The 11,810-nt window shown below is 43.9% G+C and overlaps 1 protein-coding gene across 1 annotated transcript in view; it reads right to left on the reverse strand.

Annotated features, from left to right (window-relative positions):
- Positions 1 to 10,647, reverse strand: part of LOC137360174 (probable G-protein coupled receptor 139) — a 377,064-nt gene extending 366,417 nt beyond the window's left edge. The window contains exons 1-2 of the mRNA XM_068025722.1: positions 10,560 to 10,647; positions 10,299 to 10,496 (exon numbers count right to left, since the gene is read on the reverse strand). Coding sequence (XP_067881823.1) covers positions 10,299 to 10,496; positions 10,560 to 10,647 — 286 coding nt within the window. The remainder of the gene's footprint in view (positions 1 to 10,298; positions 10,497 to 10,559) is intronic.
- Positions 10,648 to 11,810: the final 1,163 nt, after the last annotated feature.

The following is an 11,810-nucleotide window of genomic DNA, read 5'->3' on the forward strand; positions in this document are numbered from 1 at the left end:
CTATTGATGTCTGGCAAACAACAACAAAAACAACAATTTATATTTAGATATTGCCTTTAATGTTATAAAAAATCCCAAGGTGCTTCACAGGAGCATTATGAAGCAAAGTGCGAACTGTGATACAACAGGAGATATTAGGTCAAAGGACCAACAGCTTAGCCAAAGAGGAAGGTTTCAAGGAATGTCTTAAAGGAGGAAAGTGAGATGGAGAGGTGCAGAGGCGGAGACGTGTAGGGAGGATACTGCAGCTTGGGCCCCGGCAGCTGAAGGCACGGTCGCCAGTGGTGCAGTGATTTAAATAACGGATGTAAAAGAGGCCAGAATTAGAGGAGCACAGATGTCTCGATGGGTTCTGGAGCTGGAGGAGATTACAGAGATAGGGAGGGGCGAGGCCATTGAGAGATATGACAACAAGGATGAGAATTTTAAAATCAAGATATTGCTTGATTGGGAGCCAATGTCGGTCAGTGTCATATAAACGGGACTTGGTGTGAGCTAACACATGGGCAGCAGAGTTTTGGATGACCTCAAGTTTACAGAGAGTAGATGTGGGAGATCAGCCAGGAGTGAGTTGGAATAGTCACATCGAGAGGTGACGAAGGCATGAATGAGGTTTCAGCAGCAGATGGGCTGAGACAGGGGTGAAGTCAGGCGATGTTACTGAGGTGGCAATAGGCGGTTGTAATTATACCCTGAAAATGAGGTCAAAACTCATTTTGTGATGAAATGTGACACCAAGGTTGTAAACATATTGTCTGAATCTCAGACTGTCACCAGGAAGAGGGATGGAAACAATAGCAAGGGAACAGAGTTGGAGTGGGGAGTGAAAACAATGGCTTCAGTCTTCCCAATATTTAATTGGAGGAAATTTCTGCTCATCCAGTACTGGATGTCGGATAAGCAATCTGATAATTTAACAACAGAGGAGGAGTGGAGAGAGGTAGTGCTGAGGTGAACTTGATGGAGTTCTTTGAGAAAACAATGGAGAGGGTTGATGAGGGTGGTGTGATTGAAGTTATATATATGGACTTTCAAAAGATGTTCGATCAAGTGACATTCAATAGACAAATTAGGAAAACTGAACACTATGGATTAAAGGTACAGTGACAGTGTGGATATAACATCGGCTAAGGAACAGTAAACGGAGAGAAGTGGTGAAAGGTTGTTGTTCAGACTCAATGGGAGTATACAGTGGTGTTCCCCTGGGCTCAATATTAGGACCACTGCTCTTTTTGCTCTTGGAAACCCAGGGTGGGTAGGGCAGAGGCCATTCCTCCTCTTTCTTTCCAGAGCTTTCGCTCTCTCTGCAGCTTCTGCTCCATTTGTTGATCATGTTACAGACCCAGAGACACTGTATCTACAGTCCCCATTCATCGTACAGAGTTGTGTCACCAAGTCGTCTCTCCTCCCTGAATGTCTGCAGCAGCTCATAACACAACCTCCAGAAAACCATCCACAGCACCTCCACTAACTTTGTAATAACAGAAGTAAGTCAAAAGCCCCTCACCTGCAAGTTGGACGCCTGGTCCTTTTAACTATCACTAGAGGGGGTTCCTCGTGCTGCTGAATGTATGTTCAGCTGAGAGTGACTAACACAGGTGGTCAGTATACATGCAAGGACCAAGTATCAAAGACGTACATCAAAGTTGCTGAAATGGCTGATCGACTTCATATTCAGACCTCTCCTCACACTACAGGCACACACACGTTACACCGACACCAGCACCCCGGCCAGCCTGGGTGTCCTGTACAATGTGCTGGATGTGACCGGCAGTGCAGCTCACATCATTTTATGGATCCAAGCTTCCACAGCATGAGTGCAGCAGGAGAGATGAAATGTGTGGTCAGGAAAACCACACTGTGGCTGTCTGGATACAAAATTGTCTGGCCAAGGAAGACTATCCCAGCTTTTACAGACTATATTGTACTTAAAATCCTCCATCTCTGGAACCATTAAAGTAAACATCCTCTACACCCTGTCAATGTCCCTCACATCCTTCCTAAAGTGTGGTGAACAGAACTGGATGCAGTACTCCAGTTGGGGCCTAACCAGAGCTTCATAAAGTTACAGCATAACTTTCCTTCTTCTGAACTCAGCACCTCTATCCATGAAGCACAAGATCCCATATGCTTTACTGACGACTCTCTCAATATATCCTGCCACCTTCAGGGATCTATGTGCATGAACCCCATGTCCCTTTGTCTCTGCACACTCTTTCGAACTTTACCATTAAGTGTTCATTGCCTCTCCCTGTTACTTCTGATAAAATGCATCACTTGACACCTGTCTGTATTAAATTCCATTTGCCTCTCGTCTGCCCATTCTGCTAGCCTATCTATGTCCTCTTACATCGATTGGTATCAACCTCAATGCCTGCCCCGCCTCCAAGTTTTGTATCACCTGCAAATTTTTAAATGTTTCTCTGTATGCCATTATCCAAATCATTTATACATATCAGAATAAAACAGTGTTCCGAGCACTAACCCTTGGGGAACACAACTGTCTATTTTTTCTCCAGTTTGAATAACAACTATTTACCGCAACTCGCTGTTTTCTGTCATTAAGTCAGTTTTATATCCAAGCTGACACTGACCCTCCTTTTCCATCAGCATCAATTAATTGTCCAATTCTCACAAACAGATTGTGAAATAAAGTACAAATTCAGCTTAAAATTAAGTGAAATGCTAAATGTATAATTAACAAATTGTTGGAAAGAGATCGACTCTTAGATCACTTAAAATTCAATCACTCGTTAACTTTACTGCATCTAGTACTCTGTCCAAGCAGGATTCCCGAAAACTGGACTCAGTGCAGCTTATTGCATTTAGGGTTTGGGGAGAGAATTCAAAAGCTTAGGGATGAGACCAGAAAGTGCCGGAAATACTCAGCAGGTCTGTCAGCATCTGTGCAGAGAGAAACAGAGTTAATGTTTCCGGTCTCTGACCCTTCATCAGAACTGGTAAACGTTAGGAATGTAACAGTCTGTAATTTAATCTATCCCCTCTCTGTCCCATCACAGTCCTTCCTTCTTGTTCTTCTTCCCCCTTCCCCTCTTTCACTTGCTCAAAGACTGTTACATTTCTAACGTTTACCAGTTCTGATGAAGGGGCACAGATCTGAAACATTAACTCTGTTTCTCTCTGCACAGATGCTGCCAGACCTGATGAGTATTTCCAGTGTTCAGCATCCGCAATATTTTGCTTTTATTTTAGTGTTTAATTTACTGACATTTATCTTCCAGGAATTCCTCCCTGGAAGTTCTGCTCTACTCTTCCAGAGCGTAGGGCCTCGGCAGCTGAAGGCAAGACCACCAATGGTAGAGCAATTAAACTCGTAGATGCTCAAGAGGCCAGAAATAGATGAGTGCAGATATCTCGGAGGGTTGTCGGGCTGGAGGAGATTACAGAGATAAGGAGGAGTGAGATAATGAAGGATTTGAAAAGAAGGCTGAGAGTTTTAAAATTGAGGTGTTGCTGACCAGGAGCCAATGTAGGTCAGTGAGTCCAGGGGGTAATGGGTGAACAGGACTTGGTGTGAGTTAGGACATGGGCAGCATGGATCACCTCAGGGTTATGGAGGGTAGAATGTGGGAGACCAGCCAGGAGTGTGTTGGACTAGTCGAGTCTACAGGTAATACAGGCAAGGGGGAGTGTTTCATCAGCAGAAGAGCTGAGAGAGGGGCAAAGTTGGGTGATGATGTGGAAGTGTAAGTAGGCTGTTTTAGTAATATTTAGCAGGAAGCTCGTCGCAGCGTCAACTATGAAACCAGGTTGTGAACAGTTTGCTTTAGTTTCAGACAGTTGTAAAGGAGAGAGATCCAGTCTGTAGCTGGGAAACCTTTGACGTGGGGTTTGAAAACAACGGCTGCAGTCTTTCAAATATTTAATTGGCATGGCAGATGTGTGAGGTGATACATTGTCGGAAGATTTGATATATATTATCCGTTCATTGAATGTGGGTGTCGTTGACTAGGCCAGCATTTATTGCCCATCCATAATTGCCCTTGAGAAGGTGATGGTGAACTGCATGCAGATGAATGACCAGGGATAATACAAGCTGAATGGCACAACTTTAAAGCTATTGAGAGTAACAGAGAGACCTGAGGTGTTTGTATGCAATCTTCGAAGGTAGCTGGACAGGTTAACAAACAGTTCACAAAGCAAATAGATTCCTAGGCTTGATTAATAGAGACACAGAGTAGACTGGCCAGGATATTGTGTTAACCCTATAGAAAAGACCAGTCCGGCTTCATCTGGAGTATTGTGTCCAATACTGGAAACCACACTTTAGGAAGGACATGAAACCTTGGAGAGGGGACAGAAGAGTTTTACTGGAACTTTTCCAGGGATGAGGGGTTACAGTTATGTAGCTGGGATTGTTTTCCTTGGAGCAGGGACATTTACAAGGTGATCAGATAGGGATATTTAACATCATGAAGGGTTTATGTAAATTATATAATGTTTCTAATGTATGAGGGGCCATTAACCAGAGGACATAGATTTATGGTGATTGGAAAAAAGAAGCAGAGTTGACATGGGGATTATTGTAATGCAATTTTTGTTTCGGATTTGCACATTATTGTATGATAGGCTGAAGGATACAGATTCAAAAGTAGATTCAAAAAGTGATTTGGTTAGATATTAAGGGGAAAAGTTCAAGGATCTGGGAAAGATCCAGGGTGTGGAACTCACTGGAAACTCATCAAAAGAGCCAGCACAGACTTCATAGACCAAATGACCCCCTTCCATGCAATGCTATTATATGTTTCTATGACTTTTCCTGCCTGTACTTTTACAATTTTCCTATCGTTTCAAAAGGTGTTTGATAAAGTACTATATAACAGCCGTGTGACCCAATTAGAAACACATGGGATTAAAGGGCCAAAGTCAGCCGGGGCTCAGTTTGTAGCTCTGTCCCCTTTCAGTCACAAGCTTCCAGGATCAAGTGTCATGAAAAGACTTTTTCACAAGAATCAAGGCTGACACTGCAGCGACAGTACTGAGGGAGTATTGCGCTATCAGATGAGCAGTCTTTCGAATGAAACGTTAAACCAAGGCCCCATCTGCCCTCTCAGGTGGATGCCAATGATCCTATGGGATTATTTAGAAGCAGATCAGGGCAATTATTCCCTGTGGCCTGGACAATATTTATCCATCAAGCAACCTCATAAAAACAGATCTGGTCATGATCACATTGCTGCTTGTGGGATCTTGCTGTGCGAAAATTGGCTGCCCTTTTTCCGACAGTACCAGCGTGAGTAGGCATTATAAGTATACGTTGATTGCAAATCGCTTTGGAACATGCAGTTGTCATGAAAGGCGCTACATAAATGGAAGTCCTTTTTTTTCTTCTTCAATCCCAGCATGCAAGAAATTAGCTAGGTGACAGGTATCAGAGAGTAGGGAATAATGGCTGTTTTTCAGCTGGAGCGAAGTACACAGTGGGGTTCCCCAGGGTGACTGCTGTGATCCCTGGTGTTGCATGCCAATGCAGTGGGCTTGTGTACAGAGGGGGTAATGTCCAAGTTTTCAGATGGAAGGAAACTCAGAAATGTTAATAAACAGTGAGAAGGATAGTAACAGACTTCAGGAGGACAGAGACTGACTGATGAAATGGGCAGAAACATGGCAGATGGAATTTAACACATTGAAATGTGAAGTGAGACATTTGGGTAGGAAGTATGAGAAGAAAAAAATATAAAATAAATGATACCATTATAGAGTGAGTGCATGATTAGAGAGACCGAGGGTGTAAACACACAGATCTTAGTTCGTAGCATGCAGTGTCCTTGGTGTTAAAGAGAGACACACCGAGTAATAAAACTCAGGAGGAAATGCTGATATTTATACATCATTGGTTAGGTCCCAGATGGAGAATTGTGTCCAATTCTGATCACCACACATTGGTAAGGATGTCAAGGACGTAGTGAAGATACAGAGGTGAATTACGAGAATGGTACCAGGGATCTGCGAATACAGTTACGTGGATGGATTCGAAAAGCTGGGATTGTTCTCATTAGAGCAGTGATAGGTAAGGGGAGATTTGATATAAAATTCAAAATTATGAAGGGTTTTGATAAGGTAATCAATGTGAAACTGTTTCCAGTGTCAGAAACAGGGGCGGCACAGTGGTGCAGTGGTTAGCACTGCAGCCTCATATTATGGGTACTGCCTGTGTGGAGTTTGTGGGTTTCCTCCCTCAGCCAAAAGTCTTGCAGGTTGATAGGTAAACTGGCCATTATAAATTGCGCCTAGTATAGGTAGGTGGTAGGGGAATATAGGGACAGGTGAGGATGTGGTAGGAATATGGGATTAGTGTAGGATTAGTATAAATGGGTGGTTAATGGTCGGCACAGACTCGGTGGGCCGAAGGGTCTGTTCGAGTGCTGCATATCTAAATCCAAAAATCTAAAGTTCAGTATTAAGAAGACACAGACTGAAGGTAATTGACAAAAAAACAGAGGTGAAATTAGGAGAATTTTCTTCCACAGCGAGTTGTTGGGATCTGGAATTCACTGGCTGAAATCATGGTGGAAGCAAATTCAATAATATCATTCAAAAGGCAATTTAGCAAATACTTGAAAAGGAAAAGAAAAACAGGAGTCTGGGGAAAGAGGGGGAAAGAGGAACTAATTAGATGGCTCTTTCGAAGAGACAGCACTGACACAAAGGGCCGAATAGCCTTCTTCTGTGCTGCATCAATCTCTTATTTTATGAGCAAGAGAAAGTGAGTGAAGAGAGAGAGAAAGACAGAGTGAGAAAGTGCGAAAGAGAGAACAGCAAATAGAAGTAGAGAGTACGTCGTGTTTTTGGGCAGAGGGATCATGATCTGCCCGTGCCCGTTCCTGTTGAGGCAGGTGACAAACACACTTCCTGCTGCCTCCTCATTTCCATGAATTCTGCGTGCCACCCCGGGTAACCCGCGCTGCTGTCTGTCTGAAGCTTAACAGGGACGTAACTGTGTTTGAGGCTGGCATGTGCTTCAGCCAGGATTCAGCTCTTAAAGGTAGTCTGTCCCTCTTAAAGGGAAGCTGTACTGAATCACAGGAGGCTGCTGCTGCTGACTGTGAATGCTGCAAATGGAGACAAGGTAAATGGAATACTCGGACAGAGAGAGGGCTCTGCTGTTCACGGATGTCGTGCTGGAGGCCTTAGCTATGGAGGTTGACCGGAGGAGAGAGGCCATGTTTCTGTGGGGTGGGGTGGAGACCCTCAAGGAACGTCTTCCGAAGGGAATGGGAGCAGGTGGACAGCGAGGTCAATGCTAGAAGTCTCGCCCCAAGGACCTGGCAGCAGAGCGAGAAGAAGTTTAATGAGCTCACACGGGTGGTCAATGTCAGTGAATTCATTTCTACATGGCATCTCCTACCCCCCACATCACCAACCTCTCACACTGCTCAATGTACCAGACCCCCATCACTTAGTTTCAATGACGTGTATCAAAGCTGCTGGAATGGCTGATTGGTGTCAGATCAAATCCCTCTGCACACTACCAGCACATACTTGGTGAACAGGGACTAGAGCACTGCTCAGCATGGAGCACTGGAATTGACCGGCAGCTCAGCTCATACCATTTTATGGATCCAAACTTCCATGGCATTGTGCCCAGTGACACTGCAGAGTTGGAAATACCTGCCATGGACAGAAACAGAGGGAAAGAAGCCTTCTTTTAAATGGGAATTGAAGAAAAGACTTGAAGGCAGGAATATGGGAATATGGGACTAATTGAGGGTGAGATTCAAACACAAGAGTGAAAATATTAAATTTAAGGTGCTGCTGGTCCCGGAGCCAATGTAGATCAGTGAGCACAAGGGTGATGGGTGATCAGGATTTGGGTTGACGGGTGATGAGGATTTGGTGCATATTAGTGTACAGGCAGCAGAGTTCTGGATGGGCTGTGGTTTATGGAGGTTTATAACTGGGAGGGTGACCAGGATAGAATTGGAATAGTCAAGTGTGGATTTAACAGATTTCAAGATTGGTGAATACAAATGTCTTCACCCTTACCATCAGAAACAGTGGAACTAACTATGGTGAACAAAGAAATGGCTGACCAACTAAATGCATACTTTGGTTCTGTCTTCACAAAGGAGAACACAAATATCATACCAGAAATGTTGGGGAACACGGGGTTTAGTGAGAGAGAGGAACTTAAGGAAATCAGTATTAGTAGAGAAATGGTGTTGGGGAAATTGATGGTATTGAAGGCCGATAAATTCCCAGGGCCTGATAATCTACATCACAGAGAGCTGAAGGAAGTGGTCCTAGAAATAATGGATGCATTGGTGGTCATCTTCCAAAATTCTATAGATTCTGGAACATTTCCTAACGATTGGAATGTAGCTAATGTAACCCCAGGGAGGTTGAGAGAAAGCAGGGAATTATCGACAAGTCAGCCTGACGTCGGAGGTGGGGAAAGTTCTAGAGTCCATTATCAACGATTTTATAGAGGAGCACTTGGAGAAAAGTGGGAGAATCGGACAGAGTCAGCATGGATTTACGAAAGGGAAATCACGGTTGACAAATCTACAAGAATTCTTCGAGGATGTAACTAGTAGAGGGTGAGCCAGTGGGTGTGGTTTATTTGGACTTTCAGAAGGCTTTCGACAAAGTCCCACGCAACACATTAGCGTGTAAAATTAAAGCGCATGAGATTGTTGCTAGTGTATTGTGAGATATAGAAAATTGGTTGGGAGACAGGAAACCCAAGAGTAGGAATAAATGGGTCTTTTATTCCGAATGGTAGGCTATTCACCTGCGAATGTCACTAGTGGGGTACCATAGGGATTGGTGATAGGACCCCAGCTATTCACAATATATCTTACTGATTTCGATGAGGGATCTAAATGTAATATCTCCAAATTTGCAGATGACACGAAACAGGGTGGGAGGGTGAGTTGTGAGGAGGATGCAGAGAGGCTTCAGGGTGATTTGGACAAATTGAGTGAGTGGGCTAATGCATGGCAGATGCAGTACAATGTGGATAAATGTGAGGTTAATCACTTTGGTAGCAAAAGCAGGAAGGCAGATTATTATCTGAATGGCTATAAACTGAGAGAGGGGAATATGCAAGGAGAGCTGGGTGTTCTTGTACACCAGTCACTGAAGGTAAGAATGCAGGTGAAAAGGACAGTAAAGAAGTCAAATGGTATGTTGGCCTTCACAGCGAGATGATTCGAGTACAGGAGCAGAGATGTCTTGATGCAATTATTCAGGGCCTTGGTGAGGCCACACCTGGAATATTGTGTGCAGTTTTGGTCTCCTTATTTAAGGAAGGATGTTATTGCTATAGGTTTACCAGACTGATTCCCTGGATGGCTGGACTGACGTATGAGGAAAGATTGAGTCGGTTAGGATTATGTTCGCTGGAGTTCAGAAGATTGATGGGGGATCTCATAGGAACCTATAAAATTCTAACAGGACTTGACAGAACAGATACAGGAAGGATGTCCACGATGGTGGGGAAGTCCAGAACCAGTGGTCGTCGTCTAAGGATACGGGGTAAACCTTTCAGGACTGATATGCGAAATTTCTACACCCAGAGAGTGGTGAGCCTGTGGAATTCGCTGCCGCAGAAAGCAGTTGAGGCCAAAACATTGCATGTTTTCAAGAAGGAGTTAGATATAGCTCTTAGGATGAAAGGGATCAAAGGAAATGGGGGGATAGCGCAAACAGGTCGCTGAGTTGGACGATCAGCCATGATCATAATGAATGGCGGGGCAGGCTCGAAGGGCCGAATGGCCTACTCCTGCACCTATTTTCTATGTTTCTATGTTAACAACGGCACAGATGAGGGTTTATGTAGCAAATGAGCTGAGGCAGACGGCTGATATTACAGAGCTGGTAGTAGGCAGGGCAGGTGATGGAGAGAATAAGGGTTCAGAACTCAGCTCAGGGTTAAATAGAACGCAGAGGATGCAAATTGTCTGGTTCAACCTCAGATATTAGCCGGTTAGGGGTACGTAGTTCATGGAGATGGACAAAATTTCCGAAGGAGACCGATTGCACAAGCTCCACTCTTCCCAAAATTAAAATTGTAAGAACATTATTTCAATGAAACGCGGTTTACAGATCACATAGCGGGAAGTAGGGACTTAGCAGGGGCAGCAACAGCAGAAAACATGGTAGAGTAAATTCCATGAACTCTAATACAAGTAGCAATGGTTTATAGAGCTCATAGCTGGAGATAGAGTGTTGCCAGGGATAACGAAAGTAACAAGGAGGGCAGAGTAAATGACAAGAACAGTAATGTTGCGAAACTTGGTTTATAACATTCATAGCTGGATAGAGAGACTTACCAGGGACACTGATAATAACAAGGATGGGATAGTAAATGTGTTGCATAATCTTCAATGCGAGATAGATCCGATAGTCTAATGGGAACCGATCATAATTGGCAGAAAGATCGTCAAACTCCCAAATGAAACTCCTGCCCATTGTTGTAACATTCCAGTCTGTTGTTCTGAGATTCTGACCCATTGTTGTAACATTCCAATCTATTGTTCTCAGATTCTGAACCATTGTTGTAACATTCCAATCTATTGTTGTCAGAGTCTGACCCATTGTTGTAACATTCCAATCTGTTGTCCTCATATTCTGACCCATGGTTGTAACATTCCAGTCAATTGTTCTCAGATTCTGATCCATTGTTGGAACATTTCAATCTATTGCTCTCAGATTCTGATCTATCCTCTCCCTTTCTCTGGAGCTGCTGATCCCTTTTAGTGCCAGGGCTGATGCTCACGCTAACACTAGTGCAGCAGCTTTTTCGGGAGCAGCTTGTGAGCGAGTGAGCAGCTGGGAAAGTCCGTTTGAAAGTAAATTTAATTTCCTTTTGTTTTTCGGCGGAGGCCAGGGGGCTGCTGGGTAAGTAAAACACTATATATTTGGGCGGTTTAAAATAACTTTCCTTTCAGTGCAGCAGCTTTTTCGGGAGCAGCTTGTGAGCGAGTGAGCAGCTGGAAAAGTCCGTTTGAAAGTAAATTTAATTTCTTTTTGTTTTTCGGCGGAGGCCAGGGGGCTGCTGGGTAATTAAAACACTATATATTTGGGCGGTTTAAAATAACTTTCCTTTCAGTGCAGGAGCTTTTTCGGGAGCAGCTTGTGAGCGAGTGAGCAGCTGGGAAAGTCCGTTTGAAAGTAAATTTAATTTCCTTTTGTTTTTCGGCGGAGGCCAGGGGGCTGCTGGGTAAGTAAAACACTATATAGTTGGGCGGTTTAAAATAACTTTCCTTTCAGTGCAGCAGCTTTATCGGGAGCAGCTTGTGAGCGAGTGAGCAGCTGGGAAAGTCCATTTGAAAGTAAATTTAACTTCCTTTTGTTTTTCGGCGGAGGCCAGGGGGCTGCTGGGTAAGTAAAACACTATATATTTGGGCGGTTTAAAATAACTTTCCTTTCAGTGCAGAAGCTTTTCCGGGAGCAGCTTGTGAGCGAGTCAACAGCTGGGAAAGTCCGTTTGAAAGTAAATTTAATTTCCTTTTGTTTTTCGGTGGAGGCCAGGGGGCTGCTGGGTAAGTAAAACACTATATATTTGGGCGGTTTAAAATAACTTTCCTTTCAGTGCAGCAGCTTTTTCGGGAGCAGCTTGTGAGCGAGTGAGCAGCTGGGAAAGTCCGTTTGAAAGTAAATTTAATTTCCTTTTGTTTTTCGGCGGAGGCCAGGGGGCTGCTGGGTAAGTAAAACACTATATATTTGGGCGGTTTAAAATAACTTTCCTTTCAGTGCAGCAGCTTTTTCGGGAGCAGCTTGTGAGCGAGTGAGCAGCTGGGAAAGTCCGTTTGAAAGTAAATTTAATTTCCTTTTGTTTTTCG

Source organism: Heterodontus francisci, unplaced genomic scaffold, assembly GCF_036365525.1.
Source record: "Heterodontus francisci isolate sHetFra1 unplaced genomic scaffold, sHetFra1.hap1 HAP1_SCAFFOLD_183, whole genome shotgun sequence".
Taxonomy (NCBI): domain Eukaryota; kingdom Metazoa; phylum Chordata; class Chondrichthyes; order Heterodontiformes; family Heterodontidae; genus Heterodontus; species Heterodontus francisci.